At 41.2% G+C, this 16,817-nt stretch overlaps 2 protein-coding genes across 4 annotated transcripts in view; one reads left to right on the top strand and one right to left on the bottom strand.

Annotated features, from left to right (window-relative positions):
- Window positions 1-3,221, bottom strand: part of MCEE (methylmalonyl-CoA epimerase) — a 19,083-nt gene extending 15,862 nt beyond the window's left edge. Inside the window, exon 1 of one of the 3 annotated variants that reach the window (XM_024193134.3) lies at window positions 3,170-3,221. In XM_024193134.3, coding sequence (XP_024048902.1) covers window positions 3,170-3,200 — 31 coding nt within the window. In that variant the 5' untranslated portion in view covers window positions 3,201-3,221. Of the gene's footprint in view, window positions 1-2,662; window positions 2,685-2,973; window positions 3,121-3,169 lie in introns of those variants that run through there. The other 2 variants (XM_024193136.2, XM_026648253.2) reach the window with 2 other exon arrangements.
- A 3,692-nt stretch (window positions 3,222-6,913) lies between these two features.
- Window positions 6,914-16,817, top strand: part of MPHOSPH10 (M-phase phosphoprotein 10) — a 12,204-nt gene continuing 2,300 nt past the window's right edge. Inside the window, exons 1-9 of the mRNA XM_026648252.1 lie at window positions 6,914-7,057; window positions 9,075-9,735; window positions 10,866-11,011; window positions 11,687-11,867; window positions 12,197-12,338; window positions 12,931-12,998; window positions 14,608-14,745; window positions 15,903-16,013; window positions 16,236-16,343. Of these exons, the coding sequence (XP_026504037.1) occupies window positions 6,978-7,057; window positions 9,075-9,735; window positions 10,866-11,011; window positions 11,687-11,867; window positions 12,197-12,338; window positions 12,931-12,998; window positions 14,608-14,745; window positions 15,903-16,013; window positions 16,236-16,343 (1,635 nt within the window). The 5' untranslated portion in view covers window positions 6,914-6,977. The remainder of the gene's footprint in view (window positions 7,058-9,074; window positions 9,736-10,865; window positions 11,012-11,686; window positions 11,868-12,196; window positions 12,339-12,930; window positions 12,999-14,607; window positions 14,746-15,902; window positions 16,014-16,235; window positions 16,344-16,817) is intronic.

Genomic DNA, 16,817 nt, shown 5'->3' with positions numbered 1-16,817 from the left:
AAGTTAGATCGACAAGCAGTAAAGTAGACCTGCCCTAAAAGTTCATTCCTATCTGGCCCATTGTTTAGAAGAATCTTCTGAAGCTCACAACACTTCCCAGGGCTTCCATTAGTCATGTTTCCTAAAGAAGTCCCATACAATCCCACAATAATGCATAAACATTTGCCTTTTTAATACAATTAACTCCTAAAATACTTAAACTTAACTCAGTAAAGTTTGTCCATGATATTGCAGGAAACTGCATATCCTGATACATAAAATGGCTTGCTAAAAAGTTAATCTGTTGACAATGGGTGCTGGAATTTTTTGGGGGGGCAGGGAGCTACAGTGAGGACAGGGGAAGCAGTGCAGGGCAGGGCATGGCATATCTCCCATCACTAGACTACTGGTGCCAGAATGAGATAAAAATATGTATACATTAAACCAGTGGTTACATTTTATGCCAGTTTGCTTTAGACAGTGTCAAAGCTCCCAATGCCTCAAGGCCAAGCTTGAGTATCAGAAGCCTTTGATGTATTCTCAACTTCTTCACACCCTCAAATGCACAATTCTGCTATGAAATTGTGCCAAGGATGCACTGAGGCTTTGGATGTTTTGTAGAACATACAGAATACCTTGGTTTACGTATTTTCCAGTTTCTGTATTCTTTGGCTTGGTCTACACGTAAACAACTCAGGTTGACATACTTACGATGCTCAAGGGTGTGAAAAATTCATGCCCACTGACCGCCATAGCTTGGCCAACCTAAGCCCCGGTTTTGACACCGCTATGATGGAAGAATGCTTCTGTCAACCTAGCCACTAACTCACAGGGAGGTGAAGTTCCTACAGCAACAGAAAAACCTCTTCCATTGCTGTAGCCTGCATCTACACTACTGGGTTACGGTGGCATAGCTATGGTGCTATAGCTATGCCGCTGTAGCATCCATAGCGTAAACATGGCCTTTGTAATCTAAAGCAAGTATGTTTGCTTTCTTCTGGTGATTGTTTTTTTTGGTCTCTGAGATAGATTCTTTAGTCAGACAAATGTCTCTCCATTGACTTTAACTGAATTATTTTTGATTTACTCCACTGTATATAAGAGAAGAACCAGGCTCTCTGCTTGTGTAGCCCAGAGCTACTTTGACAAACATTTTTCCTGGTTGAAATTTGCAAATGCTGACCATGTTTAGATAAATTCTTACATGCAATTTCTTTTTTCTTTCTTCTTCTAATGCAGTCAGCATCAGTGTCCAAGGGGTATTTTGAAGACCTACTTTTTAAATGTACCCATCTAAAGGTGTCTCATGTTTCTAGGGATGGTTCAGAGACATTGCCCTTTAAAGAAAATTCTGTGGATCCTGTTTTCATGTATTTCTTTGTCATCTTCCCCATTTCACTGAGATTACAGAATGCATGTTATGTCACTTTTAAAAAAATAATTCTTAATGATTCTAAGCAGTATCTATTTGGACTACCTATTCAGTCCAATTCATTATATTGGTGTTCACTGACCACCAGTAGAGTGTTCAGCAGAATTCAGACACACAAAAAATAGCTCCCTCCATGGGGAGCTTGCACTCTAGTACAGACAAAACAATTTAAAAAGCTGGGGGGCTGATGCAGCATCCATCATAAAATTAAGTCAGCACATATTTTATTTTTGTAATGTATTGTAATTAAGTATCTGATCCTGCACCATTGAAGTCAATGGGAGCTGCACAACCAATGTAATGGTTACATCATCAAACACATGCAGAGTCCCATTGAACCCAATAATAATAATACATGTGAGAGAGGTTATACATGAGAGTCACAGTTACAGGATGATGCCCTTAGGCACAATTCTCAAGTATGCTTGAGGAACGCTCCCTTAAAACTGCAGAGGAAAACTCTCTGGCTTTCTCATGAGCGATCCTTGGCTGTTGTCTTAAAATTACTCCAGCCATTATTACTGACTTTGGAAAGTATCTACCAAGATGGGATGAATCTAAGTAGTGAAGCTGGTGGATTACTTTTGCTACTACGTTCAGAGAAGACTACTGCCATTTTCTCTCTTGTAAGTCTACTGTTGAAACCACTTGGGTCATTAAACAATGCCATCCAGGCATCTGGACTAATTTGATTCTGTTCTAGACTTCTAGATTCTGTTCAACCTCTATGTAGCTTTTACAGATCCCTGTCCTATAAAACACCAACAGTTGAGTGGAGTGAGGCACTACCAGCAATGGGGCTGCCACGTGCTCAGGACAGAATAGAGAATTTGAACACAGAGTGGAATATCATACGACGAATGAATGAAGATTTGACTTCAACTTCCTTTTTATCATCACTAGTGGCTCAACCCGACCTTTATGCTATGTTTCCTGGGATGAAAGAAGTAGGAATTCATTTCTTGCTACTCCCAGTCATAACAGCTACAGTTAAGCTACAGAGCAACTTGAAGGATCAGAATCTAAAACTGTAATACTCCACAGCCCAGCAGTTTGGATCACACACACACCAAAAAAAAAAAAAAAAAAAGTAGAGCATTTAAACTGTGCTGAAATACTTGTCACACAATTTCATTACTTCTCACAATTAATTAAAATAATAAATTATCATCTGTCAATATCAATAGCTTTCACAAGGCTACAACTATTTTACAGAAAGGGAAACTGAGTCACAGAAGCTAAGTGACTTACCAAACATCACACAAATCTATGGCAGAGTCAAAAAAACACAAGCCAGGTTTCTTGGCTAAGTCCCATGTCCCATCCACTGAGTCAGTGCCGAGGAGCCACCTATTCAGCATGTGTGATCTGCACTTCCCCCTAAATATCTTTGCCAGGTGCAATTCTCCTTCCACGCCCTCCACCGTTGTCAGTACACACTGTTCCTCTGACAGGTGTACTTTGTATAGCCTGTTTTTACCCCTATATTTAGCATGTGCAATTCCCCTGCCATGAACTCTCCCCTCACCCCCCATTTAACACGTGTCTCTCCCCATCCTCACCTGCCCCCCTTATTCAGCTCATGTGCAGGGTCTGCGAACCGGCCCCTTGAGAGGACGGAGCTGGGCTATTGAACGTGCTCGTGCTTTAGGGCTCTCTCCTGGAAAGGGGACAAGGCGGGGCCGACTCCCGGAGACGCTAAACCCGGGCGCGTGCAGACCGCCCCTTCCCACCCCCGCTGCACCCCTCAGCGTCTACCTGCTGCCACTTTCCCCACGCAGGCTGCCATCTTGACTCCTGGCTATTCAAATCTAACTTTATCGAGAGCCTCTTCCCGCGAGCACAGCCGGCAAAGGCAGGAGGGGCCAGGCTGTGCTCTCAGCGGGGCAGCCCCTGCTTCGGCCACTGCAGGGAGCTGCTCTCCTAGGGCTTCGGGAGGGGCCGGGAGCTGCGGCAAAGTCCAGTTCTGCAAAAGGAAATCAGCCTCCGGCTGTCAGCAGCACCACCAGTGACCCGGTGGAGAAGCGATTCTGTTGTTTGCTCCAAAATAAAATGTTTAATAGCTTGAAACATGCTGATTTTTCATTTTGTGGAGAATCTTTCTCCTGGAAACAGCGCTGGGGCAATGAAAATCAGTGTTACCAACTCTTGTAATTTTATTGTGAGTTTTGCAATAATGTTTTTTCCTTAAAGGCCTAGCCCCTGGAGTCAGGAACTATGTGAGGGAAGCAGCTGAGACAAGGAAAGATTAAAGACGCCCAGGCACAGCAAGAGAAGCCCCAGTAGCCTCAGAAAAAAGATGAGAGAGCTTTTGGGTAAAGTGCTGTAGAAAGAGGCTGGGAACTATGACCAAATCTTCTGTTGTTTGAGTCCTACTGTGTTCATGGAAACAGGATTTTATAATTCATTGTAGATAAACAGGATTGTATCAAAAAGATACCATACCTGTCTCCACCACCAATTTCTTCTCCTAAATGAAACAACCTTGAAGACTCCCAAAACTGGGTAACTGCTTTCATCAAATAGGGATCTCTCTCTCTCCCCTCTCCCTCTATGAGAGCGTGGAAGGCTCTGAGTGGAGTTGAGTATATGTGGAGAGTACACACCATATATGAACATTCTGAGCAAGGTAAAGCTCAGCCTCATGATTGGAGGTGGGGGGCTCCCTCCATCCCAGCACACAGGGGAGGTTTTAAGAGGTGGACTGTGGCAATAGCTGGGATGAGACCAATAGATCCATTACTATGTAGATCTACCTGCCAAAACTCCGCAGAATGGGAAGAACCACTCAGCAGACAAGGTTACTGTAACCCCAGAGAATAACAGTTGGGGAGCAGCTTTGCAAATTGCAGCCTGGGAGGTAGGTGAATTCCTCCCTTCCCACACCACTCCCCAACTGCTGCAGAAGCTACTGGCCTAGTGCATAGTTTGACCTTGGGTAATAATCTTGAAGGAAATTATCATGTAATGTGTTAGAAAGAAAAACATTAATCCATGCTAATACATCAGTTCTGTGAATATGTGCCTGGATGAATTTTGAGTTTAGTGATGCAAAATATCATCAGGCATTTTGTTCTCAATGTCTGCTGAAAATGTATGTTAAAAAAATACTAGAATCTAGGTCACAGAGACAAAACTGCATAGTAAAATGGCTGTACAGTTACTATATTTAGCAATTGTGTTCAGTGCTAATAACTATCCAAATCTAGGGTAGTACTAAAGTCACCCAAGGGGAGAAGAAAACAACAATACACCATTTAGGGCCTGCTGTTGTAAATCTTTATTCTCATAAGTACTCCAACTTAATGGGATTAGTAATTCTAGCAAATGATTGAGGATCAGAACTTATTTTTATATAGTGCCTTCCAAACAAGGTGTATCCCTAAAACACTTTGCAAAATTAGGTCTCAATCCTGCCCTTTTTATGGCAGGTCCCTGGGGCTGTGCAAATCCTCACTGGATCTACCCATGTGCAGGCAGCATACAATGTAAAATTCAGGGAATGTTGGTAGAAAGATATTGTATGGTAAATAAAAAGATTCCATTCAAGAGGTGTAGACTGAGAGGGGGAAATATTTTGTTTAAAAGAAGGTTTAAAAAGAGGTAGGGATTCAATGATGGAGCGGTCTACTTGGACAACTGCTCCAGAAGGTGGGAGCTGCACAGAAGACTCTTACACAACCAATGGTGAGACTATGGGAAAGGACAGAGAGGAGGCAAGTTTTACTTTAGTGCAGGGAGCAGGCAAGGGAATAGACAAAAAACAAGGTATAGTATTAAAATTGTTATAATAGTGAACAATGTCCCATACTTTATTTACTATATATTACATAAATATATATAAGTACATTATAGTGACATTACTGTAAAATCCACAATCAAGATTTCTGTCCCCACCATCTACACTCAGCTTATTACATGAAACTAATAAAAAAATAAAAGGTCTGTCTGAATAGAATTAATACAATTGTCAAAATAACTGGATAAAAAACCATATGGTTTTCTAGACTGCAAGCAAGTTATAATGCCTCTTCCAAAAGTAACTATAGCTGGCATATTGCTTACTGAGAATTTGTTAATTGCTAACAGGCCTTGTGATTTGTCCTTTGGGAATATCTGAGATTGTCTTGCCATTGCAGGTTCTTGAGGGGTGGAGGTGGGGCGGAAGAGAGATAATTGTAGTCTTAGGACGAACAATTATTTGCTACTTCCAAGTGAAACAAAAAGGATTTCTGAAGCTTTATATAGTGAGTGGAGGTCAGGGGCTTGTGGAGGAATGGGGAGGGGGAGAATTCCATGCAAAGGTGGGTTTTGGGTGGAGAATTCTGCATGTATGTGGAAGTGGAGGAGTGGGATTCCTGGGGAGAAGAGTTTGGGGAGCGGGAAGGAAATGGGTAGGGAGTTGGGGAATTTAAAGAGGGGGTAATTGGAAATACAAAAAGGGAGTGTCCGGGGGTAGTTGTAAGCAAGGGGTTGCAATAATGGGAATGGGTATCTAATGGGTATCTATCGAAAGGAGGAAGATCAGGGATGAGTGACAGTAGAAGACATAGGGGAAGGTGAGCTTGAAAGATTAGGGGATGTAATGGATGTGTAAGAGACTGAGTTAAGGCATGAGAGCATAGGTGGAAGGGTGATGGATAGGGGGAGAGAGGATGTGATTGAGAGAGCTGTCAAAACACTCCCAATCTTTCATCAAATCCTCCCCCTTTAACTCTCTCTGCTGGGTGTCCAGTTTCACTCTCAAAAGCAAGTCATCCTATGAAGGGAGAGAGAGTAGACCAGAGAGGAAAGGAGGTGGCAGAGGGGTGGTCACCTTGGTCACCTACAGACACAGAACTTATTTGGGGGAACAAGCCATCAGTGATTCCCTGGGTTTCTCTTTGCCTATGGAGAAAAAGAACCTCCTACCATTTTCAAAATTAAATGAGAAAAACCTTGTGCTAGGTGACTGGCCAATAACACCATGTCTGTAAGTTTGAACAGCCTCCTTTTGGGGCCTTTCTCGGACTCTCTCCTTCCATAGCATGGCCATCTACTGCTGCGACAGCATCAAGCCTGCTGGGCGGTAGCTAGGCAGGTATGACATTGGCAAGGGCAGCGCAGTCAGGGCCTGCAGAGACTGAGAGCGCTGGGGGCAGCGCAGCCCCCTTGTGCTCGAGAAGAGCCGGGGAGGGGCGGGGGGGTTAAGGCGCGGACGTGCGGCCCACGTGGTGCAGGGGGCAGTGCGGTTTCCGTGGGCACCCAGAGACTCTCCTCTGTGATAAATTTGAAAGCTGTTTTGGAAGCTACTCCCGTGGGGGCAGGAATTTGCTGGCGTGAACGAGTGCCCGGGCCTTGCAATCCCCTCCCCTTCCGGGAGTGTGTCCCACCCTGTGGCACACATGGCCGCCCGGCTGGTGACAAAGAAGGATCCCGAGGCGGAACCCTTACGAAGCGGAACCTTTCTGACAGTGCCCGCGTTGGTGTCCGGAGCGGGTTGGCGGACTTGCTCGCCGGAGCCCTGGTGTGACTGAGGTCCCTCCTCCAGACCTCTCCCCTCGTGTGCTCTGAGTGGAGGCTGAAGATGGCGGCGCCCAGCCGGCGGCTGGAGACGTGTCTGAAGGTGCTAGGTGCTGCCGCGGCCCAGCCGGAGCGCTTCCTCAGGTGAAACTCCCTACCGCGCCCCCCCCCCCGGCCCGGGGGCAGGCCGCCGCGGCGGCTGCCCTGGATCGCTCATCCCCTGGCCCGGCCCGCGCTGTGGGCGCTCCCACTGGACAAGCGCATCAGCCTCCAATAACCCGTCCTGCCCCCTCGTTCCCTTCCCTCATCCCAGGGGTGAGCTTCAGACCTTGGCCACACCCCCTGCTTTGCCCCCTCTGTGCCTTCCCCGGGTAACGACGCCCCGCGGCCCCATTGCCAGCCCCACTCGTGCGGAGGGGGGGGGGGATGGTCCTAGCTCCCTGGGATTTTCGCCAGGCGAACACCAAGCCTCCTGTTCTGCCATTTGGAATGACCCAGTTAATCTTGATGATTATTATTTTATTGTATTTCTGAAGCACTTTGGGGCCGCAGTCGTAGATCAGGACCCCATTTTGCTAGGTGCTGTACAAATACCTTGTACAAATACCTTCATTAAAAAGAAGTCTCTAGCACTCATGGTTGCAGGGGAAAGCTTGAAAATGTGATCTGAATATAATGTAAAAGTTTAGAAACAAGAAATAATTTTTAAAATCTTATTATTAAAATAATCTCATGATTTTGAGGACTTGATCTGTGATTTTTCAAGACTCAGGACCGGCAGTGCTTTGTTAATTAGCCCACCCAACCTTGTCTTCTGTGTTAGAGAGAAAGTGTCTATAGGTTTCACTTGCACGATTAAAATGAACTGTTTAATTGTAGAAATAAAACTAACTTTAAATGGGCCTAAATCTGTTTTTTGTCTTTAGGGAAAGATTTAATTTAGGTATATGTAAAAGCTCAAACAATTCTGTGGCCTTCTGTTGATGTGATGATTGAGTTAAGGTTAAAAAAGGGACTTTAAATTTCATTGAAACACACAGAGTAAAATCCTTTTTAGCAAGGGGGAGATATTTTAAAAACTACTTGTAAATGAGGAAATCTTTGTATATGTGAGTAAGACTTGGGGCCTGTCTGAATTCTTCTACACAGCAACTATAACTTAGTTGAATCTGGTTGCATGATTGGGGACCTTAGGTTTTATCCTATGAGAATTTCCATTATGATCCCTTGGGGTTGTGTTTTGAGCTATTTTGAATAGATTACCAAGAGTATATTTAAAATTTGAAGAAAACTTAAAAACAAATGTATTTTGAGAAAAAGATGACAAACTAGTTAATCCCTAAGCAATTTTTTGTAGGGGAAACTATGGTTAAGGCGACATCCCCCTTGCTCAGCTGCTAGGTGGAGGTGTGCAGGCACCACCACCGCAGCTCCCATTGGCTACGGTTCCCAGCCAATGGGAGTTGCAAAGCAAGTGCTCTGGGTGGAGGCAGTGCACAGAGCTGCCAGGCCATGCCTTTGCCTAGCAGCTGAGCGAGGGGGATGTTGCTGCTTCCGAGGAGCCCCCATCCCATGCCCCAACCCCCTCCCACACTAAAACTCTGCTACAGCTTGGGGGTAAGGGGTAGTGTCCCAAGTGGTCGGTGCGACTGGTGAGGTGGCTGCCTGAGCTGCTCCTGGGCCAGGTGCATCAACCGCTGCAGAAGTCACAGAAAGTCACTGAATCGGTGACTTCCGTGACAAACCCACAGCCTTAACTATGGTCCATTTCATTTCAGTACCTCTAGGTATGTGTTACACGTTTTAAAGCTTGAGCTTAATTATATACTTTTATTTCAAAGGATTTTACTAATAGGACTGCAAATGCTGTGTAATAAACAAAGTAAAACCTGCAGTTGTTGAAGGGCAACCAGGCATTTGCTGCAAAAACACTGAACAGACATAAAGGGACCATCAGAGGAACCACTTGGTAAAGCCCGCACTCAACAGCTGAACTTCAGAAATATCTAAAAAAGAAACAATCTTAAGACTATACAAGTTTCCCTTTGTAAAAATGCATTTGTCATAACTCAGGTTGCTTTCTAATTGACTTTTGAATGTTAAAATTTTTTCAGTTTGCTATCATTATGTGCAGTGATGTTTTTAATTTTGTTTTTATCAGTGTGCAAGATGGACTGGCTGCAGACTTCAGTTCATTGACAAAGACTCTTTATGATTTGCATAAAGCACTAGGGACAAAACTAGTGCGTGGGAGTCCTTTAAAAAAACTGGTAATAGAAAACTTTGATGAAGAACAGATCTGGCAACAAATAGAACTACAGAATAATGCAGTTCTAGACTACTTCAAGAAAGCTGTTGCTAGAGATGTTAAAGACAAAGATCTCTACCTTTTCCCAGCCCAAGAAGAGGATGACTTTGAGGCAGACACTAGCAGTGATAAACAAATGGAACAAGAAGATAGCATGGAAGCAGAACCTGCCTGTATTGAAGATGAAAGTGAGGCTAAAGAAAAGCAAAGTAAATCCAAAGCAAGGAAAAGGCAGCTATGTAGTGATGAGGATTCAGATGTTGACTTTGATGTTGATGAGCTAGAGCAACAGATTCAAAAGTTGAAGAAGACTACCTGGAAAAAATCAAGAGAAAAGTCCGTAGTGGATGATAAATTTTTCAGCTTGGCTGAGATGGAAGCCTTCTTGGAAGATGTAGAGAAAGAAGAAAGCAAGAAGAAGGATGATGATGAGGAGGAGGAGGATGAGATTGATTATTTTGAAGATGTTCTTTCTGATGAGGATGAAGAAGAATCTGAAAAAGATAAAATCAAGGTAAGGATACCAGAATTAGAAACACTTTTTTGTCACAAGCCAGTCTAATTTAAATTAGCTTAAAAAACTGACTTGAAATTGCAGTTCAAATTGGAAACAAAATGCAGACTTTTTTAAAAAGTGTAATTAACCATTGAAACAATTTAACAAGGTTTTGGTGGGTTCTCGTTACTTTAAATCTGAAGATCAAGATCAGATGCCAAAAGATGTGCTGTTAATTCAACCACAAATTATTGGGCTGAAAGCAGGAATTACTAAGTGAAATTCTATAGCCTGTATTATGCAGGAGATCAGACTAGATGACCATAATGTCCTTTCTGGACTTAAAAATCTGTGGATCTATTAACATATATTATCATAAATATGTGGGATCAAATAAACAAGTCCCTATCTTGAAGAGTTTACAGCCTACATTTGGATGGATCTTCATGCCTGTGCAGCATTTTACTGAAGTCATTGGGACTCTTCATGAGTATAGGGGTCTGCCCATGTGGATCAAATAGCCAAAGTAGGGCCCAACTTAAGACAAAACAGGTGGAGGTGATAAACTCTGAGAGGTAGAGAGAGGAAAGGACAAGGTCCCATGGTCACTTGGGTGAGTACTATATGTGTTGTAAGGGTTTGTAGATTTTTTTTTTTTTTTTATATAAGGCTGTGAATAAACTTGAGCTGCTGTATTCTGACTCGAAAATTACTTTCAGGCTTTCTTAACTAACATTGCTTGTGACAATTCTGTTATTTCAGTATCTTATTTGTGATATAACAAGAGAAAAATAAGGTGCTTCTGGAAGTGATAAACCGATGCATGTTACAGCCATTTGTTATGTTGTCAGGGATTTGAGCTACCCCACACATCTCAGCAAATATGTCAGTTGTTAAAATCCACTGCTTTTCTGCTCCTTAAGCAAATTAAAATAGAATTGACTATTAATTGATGACATTAAAAATGTCTCACTTGGACTAAGGCCACTGTCTACCAGACCAATGGTTAATGTTGAAATCCATTGAATTCCCATTGCAGATCTTACACTGCAGGTATATATAACATGGTCCTCATGTAAATGAAAGATTCTTAGTCACTTAGACTTGTCACTTTCACTGGGTAACCTCTTATTTTCTCCTCTCTCCAGCCAGTTAAAAGTTCTAGAAATTTGAAATATAAAGATTTCTTTGACCCTATTGATGACAATGATGACCTAGCTAATGATAGTGAAAATGATCAGAATGATGAAGAAGGTGACACTGAAGAGGAGGATGAAGAAGGCATTTTTGATGAGTATGTACACTTGAATGATTTGTAACTGTTCTGTGGGATCTGTCAGTTATTTGAATTGTCACTGACAATGTGACACCATCTCTTAAACAGAAAATAAAATGGAAATTTAGGAATCTCTTTGGCAGAGGTAATGTTATATTAAGGAAGGAACAGCCTTTTAAAACTTGTACCAAGTATTTCATTATCTGTTAATGTGCTTGTTTTTGGCTTTCTGTAATGTCAGTGTAATGTGTTCACTAATTAACTACTTTTTGACTTAGAAAAGAAGAGTCATTAGACTGTTTTATTGTTGCCCTGTGGGATTTGAGTAAATGACTTTAACTAAATGAATTATGTATTGCTTCAGCTGGGGAGGCATATCTTCACTAGATATGTAGGTCGTCACCCAAAAGCCTACCTTTCTGGTTATGTTAGGTCTTAAGAAAAGTGCAGTAAAAGTTTTTGGGAATCTCTGAAAATGTATTATGGTACAGTACCTTCCCTCTCAACTTGTGTATATTTAATTTTAAATATTAACTTTAATACAATTTTTATATCTAGTTGCAATAATAGGTGGGCAGCATTATTACCTAAAAAGGGGGAGCTTTTTACCTGTGGCTTGTATAATATATTAAACAATAAATGTCACAAGCATGTACTACTTCCATTTATGTAACGGCATTTTAATGTTTATAGGTTTGAGGAAAATAATGAAATGGACATAATGGAGAAGAATGAGAAAGCTAAAGAAGTCTCTAAAAAAGTTACTTTTAACTTACCAGAGGACAGTGAAAAAGAAGACGATACAGATATACCAGATGAGAAGAGAACTGATCCCATTGGAATAAAATCATCTTTTGAGAAAAGGCAGGAAAAGGTAACTAAGATGTTCTAGTATCCCTTCATGAGCAATTGATGTGAAGTTTTTTGCTTAAACTTGAGCCAAAGGCATGTATGTTACTAATAAGTTGATTGTATTTGTAAATATCATTAAGTTGTCTGAAAGCTTCAGAAAATTTTTAGGAGAAAATGTGATCAAATAGTGGCATATTTACAGAAAGATAAGGCAAAAGGTGTGTAACGAATCTAGAAATACCTGGAGTAATTATTCATATTCTTTACTCTAACTTGATTTCCCTTTGTTGCTAAACAAGTGCATTTAACTCTTTTAATTTTTTTTAACTTTCAGAAAATTTTATCTTTCAGATGCATGAAAAAATTAAATCTCTAGAAAAGGAGTTGTTGGAGGAAAAACCTTGGCAGCTTACAGGAGAAGTGACTGGACAAAAACGACCTGAAAACAGTCTTTTGGAGGAATCTTTACTCTTTGACCATGCAGTCAGAATGGGTAAATACTGTTATGCTAAATTTCAGACATTGTTAGATAATTTGTTTGTTTTACTGGTGAGGGTGGTGCACAAATGCTGTCTGGTTCCCCCCCCCCACCCCCATCCTCCCTCCAGTCCCTCCACCATCATTTTAAACTTGCCAAACATTGCTCAAACTGTGCCTAAACTAGAATATTTATAAGGCCATATTTTCCCCCATAGAAATTTTATTACCTCACCCATTTGTTGAACTTTCAGATGTGAACTAAGCTTTATCAAATGAGAATGACATTGTTTGTGTCCACTTATTTATAGAGCAAACACAACTTGGTTATCTTTCTCAAACTTTCATACTATGCAATTTTTCCTGAGGAAATGAACCTACTAGCCTGCCTAGTCATCTTCATTCCAGGCCAATATGCCTCTCTAAAGTACTGTATATATTTTCTAGCATTTTTCAGTCTTTTGTTTTTGTTTATAGAACAAGCGGTACCAGTTAAAATCAATGCAAAAATAATATCTTCAGAACTGTTAATCTCCTTTCATTTAATGAATGATTTAGTTTCTAAATACTTTAAACTTGGTGGTGGTGTTTTTTTGTTGTCCTCTTAGCTCCTGTGATCACAGAGGAAACCACCTTTCAGCTTGAAGATATTATCAAACAGAGGATAAAAGATCAGGTTAATAAGATTTGCCTTCACCTCTTTGTTTTATTTGGAAGCTTAAATATTTCAACAAAATCAAATCCTAAACACTGTCGGGTACATTCAAATGTATTTGTATTAACTTGGAGTTTTGGGGGCACAGGAATGAATTCCAAGCATGAGTTTAAGGTCCTTAGTTTTTTAGGTGTCGGTTTATCTCCTGAGCATTTCTAGAAGAAATAAAATACCTGAATATTGCTTTTGCTTAATGCTGATAGTGTATTCTTAATGATTCCATTCTGTATCCTTTTGGGTGCTATAACTAAGCTGCGTGTCTGTCACGGATTCCATGACTTCTGCAGCAGCCACTGTGGCTGGCTCTGGGGCAGCCCGAGCAGATCAGGCAGCCCTGGAGACAGCCGATTGGCTGCTGCTGGAGCAGTCTCGGGCCACTGTTTGCGCGCCCTTCTCCCCCCCCCCCCCCCGCAGTTTGGGTGGGGGGCTCAGGGCTGGGGCAGGGGGTTGGGGTGCAGGGCAGCGCTTACCGTGGGGGGGGCTCTCCGGAAGCAGCTGGCATGTTCCTGCAGCTCCTAGCCGCGCCCCCCTCCCCCCCCAGCACCAGCGGTGCCCCCGGGCCGCCACCTTCAGAGCACCCCCAGCCCAAGTTGTAATTTAATTAATTATATAGTAAAAATCATGGACAGCTCACGGGCCGTGAATTTTTGTTTACTGCCTGTGACGTGTCCATGACTTTTACTAAAAATACCCGTGACTAAAACATAGGCTTAGCTATAACATATCTCAATTAGATAGATAATTAAAATTACCCTCACAGTTTAAAGATTCAACTATAAAAGGACTACTTTGGAGTTGTGTACATGGAATTTATATAATGGATATGCAAATCTCTACTTAATAATCTCTACTCAGAATATTAACCAAGAATAATTTTTTTCAGAATATATTAAACAGATCTGGTGGGTAAATAAGTATAGTATAATAGAATTTTTTAATTTTAATTGCACAGAAACCATATTGCTGTTTATAATTCATATTAAAGTACTTTCAAAAATGTTATTCTTGGTTGTTAATTAGTATACCATCTTTGGTTGTATCAGTGCAAAAAAAGACTGGCGAGTAGATGAGGGTGTCTATCCTTCAATCTTGTTTAACAAGCTTTTTTGGTGTAAGCTTTTTTGGAGTAAATACAATTCCTTAAAAGATACTAGCTTAACTATAGTGTGGTTTTGGCAATTACTGAATCTGCTAAAGTTGTGGCAAAATAAAAGGTAGCTCCCATTGTATAAAAAATTGCCCTTTGCTGTTGGGTTCAATGCAATGTTGGAAAATCAAGTTAATGTGCTAGCTGAAACAACAAACGAGATGTCTGATAGAATGTGATGTATAATCATAGAATATCAGAGTTGGAAGGGACCTCAGGAGGTCATCTAGTCCAACCCCCTGCTCAAAGCAGGACCAATCCCCAGACAGATTTTTGCCCCAGATCCCTAAATCGCCCTCTCAAGGATTGAACTCTCAACCCTGGGTTTAGCAGGCCAATGCTCAAACCACTGAGCTATAAAAATGGTCTGTTAAAGCTTATTTGATGAAATTGCATCTTAACTATTTTATGGTTTTGTCTTAGGCTTGGGATGATGTAATACGTAAAGAAAAACCAAAAGAGGATGCCTTTGAATACAAGAAGCGTCTAACTCTGGATCATGAAAAGAGCAAATTGAGTCTTGCTGAAATCTATGAGCAGGAGTATTTGACACTCAACCAAGTAAGTTACGATAATGGGGGAGGGGGGGAAGAGAGAGAGACACAGACACACGCACCCACACCCATTGCTGTTGGTTAGAAAAATCATATCATGACTGCTTGAAAGTTTTGTTTTTTTATTTTTAAACACTGAACTGCCATAAGTATTGGGAAATCCTGATGTGTTCAATCAGTACAACCTGGGCAACTGAACTGATACCAAAAATTCAACATTTACTGTTAAATTTGCACAAATATTGACAAGACAGAATCATTGTCTTAAAATGTGGCATAAAAATAATAGAAGTTACATTCTGGAACAGTGATTGCTTTAAAAAAAGTCCATCAGGGGAGATTAATATTGGACCATCTTTTACATAACTCAGATTTGATACAATTGTTCTCCTATTTTGATTAAACCACTCCAGTTTATACCATCAGAATAATTATTTGGCTGACCCCTTTGAGTTCACGGATAATGCAAATCCTTTAAATCAATTAAAAATATTCTGAGTTGAGTAAATCTCAGACTTGATCTACTAAGGCTTTTGTTTTAATCTTCTTTACTACATCTAATGGGAGTGTGGAGCAACAGAAATTCACATGTGAATTTGGTTTAAAGTGAATGAATAGGAGCCTAAGCTTCCCTAACTTCCCCTTCTCTAGCCAACTTCACATGATATTTGAGCTGCACAGCCACTTACCAATGTGAAATATCATCCCAGAATTTAATCCACTGAGTCTGAGACTCTGGGCTCCTGAGTGGTGGTCTGAGTCTGAGAAGCTTTTTTTCAAACACACGAGTAAGAGTTCGGTACCTACCTCCCCTTGATTTTCAGTGGAAGTTGGGTGCATGACTCCCACTTCTCTTCGGAAATCTTCCCCTCGGCTGTTCGCATATTGAAGATCATTTAAATCCTCTGTGGCTCAATGTACCCATCTGTAGTACAAATCCGTGGATGTCCACTTTATATCCATGGACCATGTTTGCGGATCAGATGCAGATACAAATTTTGTATCCGTGCAGGGCTCTATCCATCTGTAAAATAGGTATAAACTGCATACTGCAGCATTATGAGCTATAATGTAAAGTGCTCTAATATCTTTATATGCAAGTTTCTCGAAGTGATTTTTCTATTAACATTATGTTATTTGTTGTTGTTTGTTTATTATTAACAGCAAAAAAACGAAGAGGAAGAAAATCCTGAACACGTAGAAATTCAGAAAATGATGGACTCACTCTTCCTAAAATTGGATGCTCTTTCCAACTTCCACTTCACACCTAAACCAGTGAGTCCATTAGTTTTCACACTTCATACAATAAAATATGTTTGGGAAATAGGCAGTAAAGTGAGGGATACTTCCAATGCAATTGCGTGTTGAGTATTTCAGAAACCTATTGTAATCAGCCTTAATATAAATGAGAATGTATTTAGTGTGACTTAATTCAGTTAGTAATATATTGCCGTGGCATGATATTTATGTACATAAATGACATTTCCTTCTTTTTAGCCCGTGCCAGAGGTTAAAATCATCTCAAATCTTCCAGCTATAATTATGGAAGAAGTAGCACCAGTTAGCGTTAGTGATGCAGCTCTCCTGGCTCCAGAGGAGGTTAAGGTAAGAAATTTAATCTAGAGCTGCGGACAGGCTTCCTTTTTTGTCTGTACGCTGCGGATACCCTGCACCCTCAGAACAGAGAACTCCTTTTCTGTGACATTCTTCTCTTGGAACCCCCTTCAGAGAGATTTAAGGACTTCCAGCACAGTGAAGTCAGAGGAGCTAGCTTGGCTTAACTAGATTTGACTGCCTTCCTCGCCACCTGCTGAGCTTCCTTTTCAGCATAGGTTATTCTATTTTTGAAAATTATCCTACTGTGTAGACGGTTTGACTGCCTAATACTCTCTTTATTGTTAAGAAATGTCCTATGCTTAATCTGCATTACCCTGTCTTTAGCTTTAGACAGTTACTCATCTGCCTGTGTTTTCCTGTCTGTGTGTGTGTGTATATGTATATAATATATAAAAAATTCCTACAGATTAGTGTGTGTGTGTGTGTGTGTGTGTGTGTGTGTGTGTGTGTGTGTGTGTGTGT

Source organism: Terrapene carolina, unplaced genomic scaffold (genome assembly GCF_002925995.2).
Source record: "Terrapene carolina triunguis isolate 2854851 unplaced genomic scaffold, T_m_triunguis-2.0 Scaffold67, whole genome shotgun sequence".
Taxonomy (NCBI): Eukaryota; Metazoa; Chordata; order Testudines; family Emydidae; genus Terrapene; species Terrapene triunguis.
Note: the sequence above shows the minus strand (reverse complement) of the source record. Positions and strands in the feature narration are given on the sequence as shown.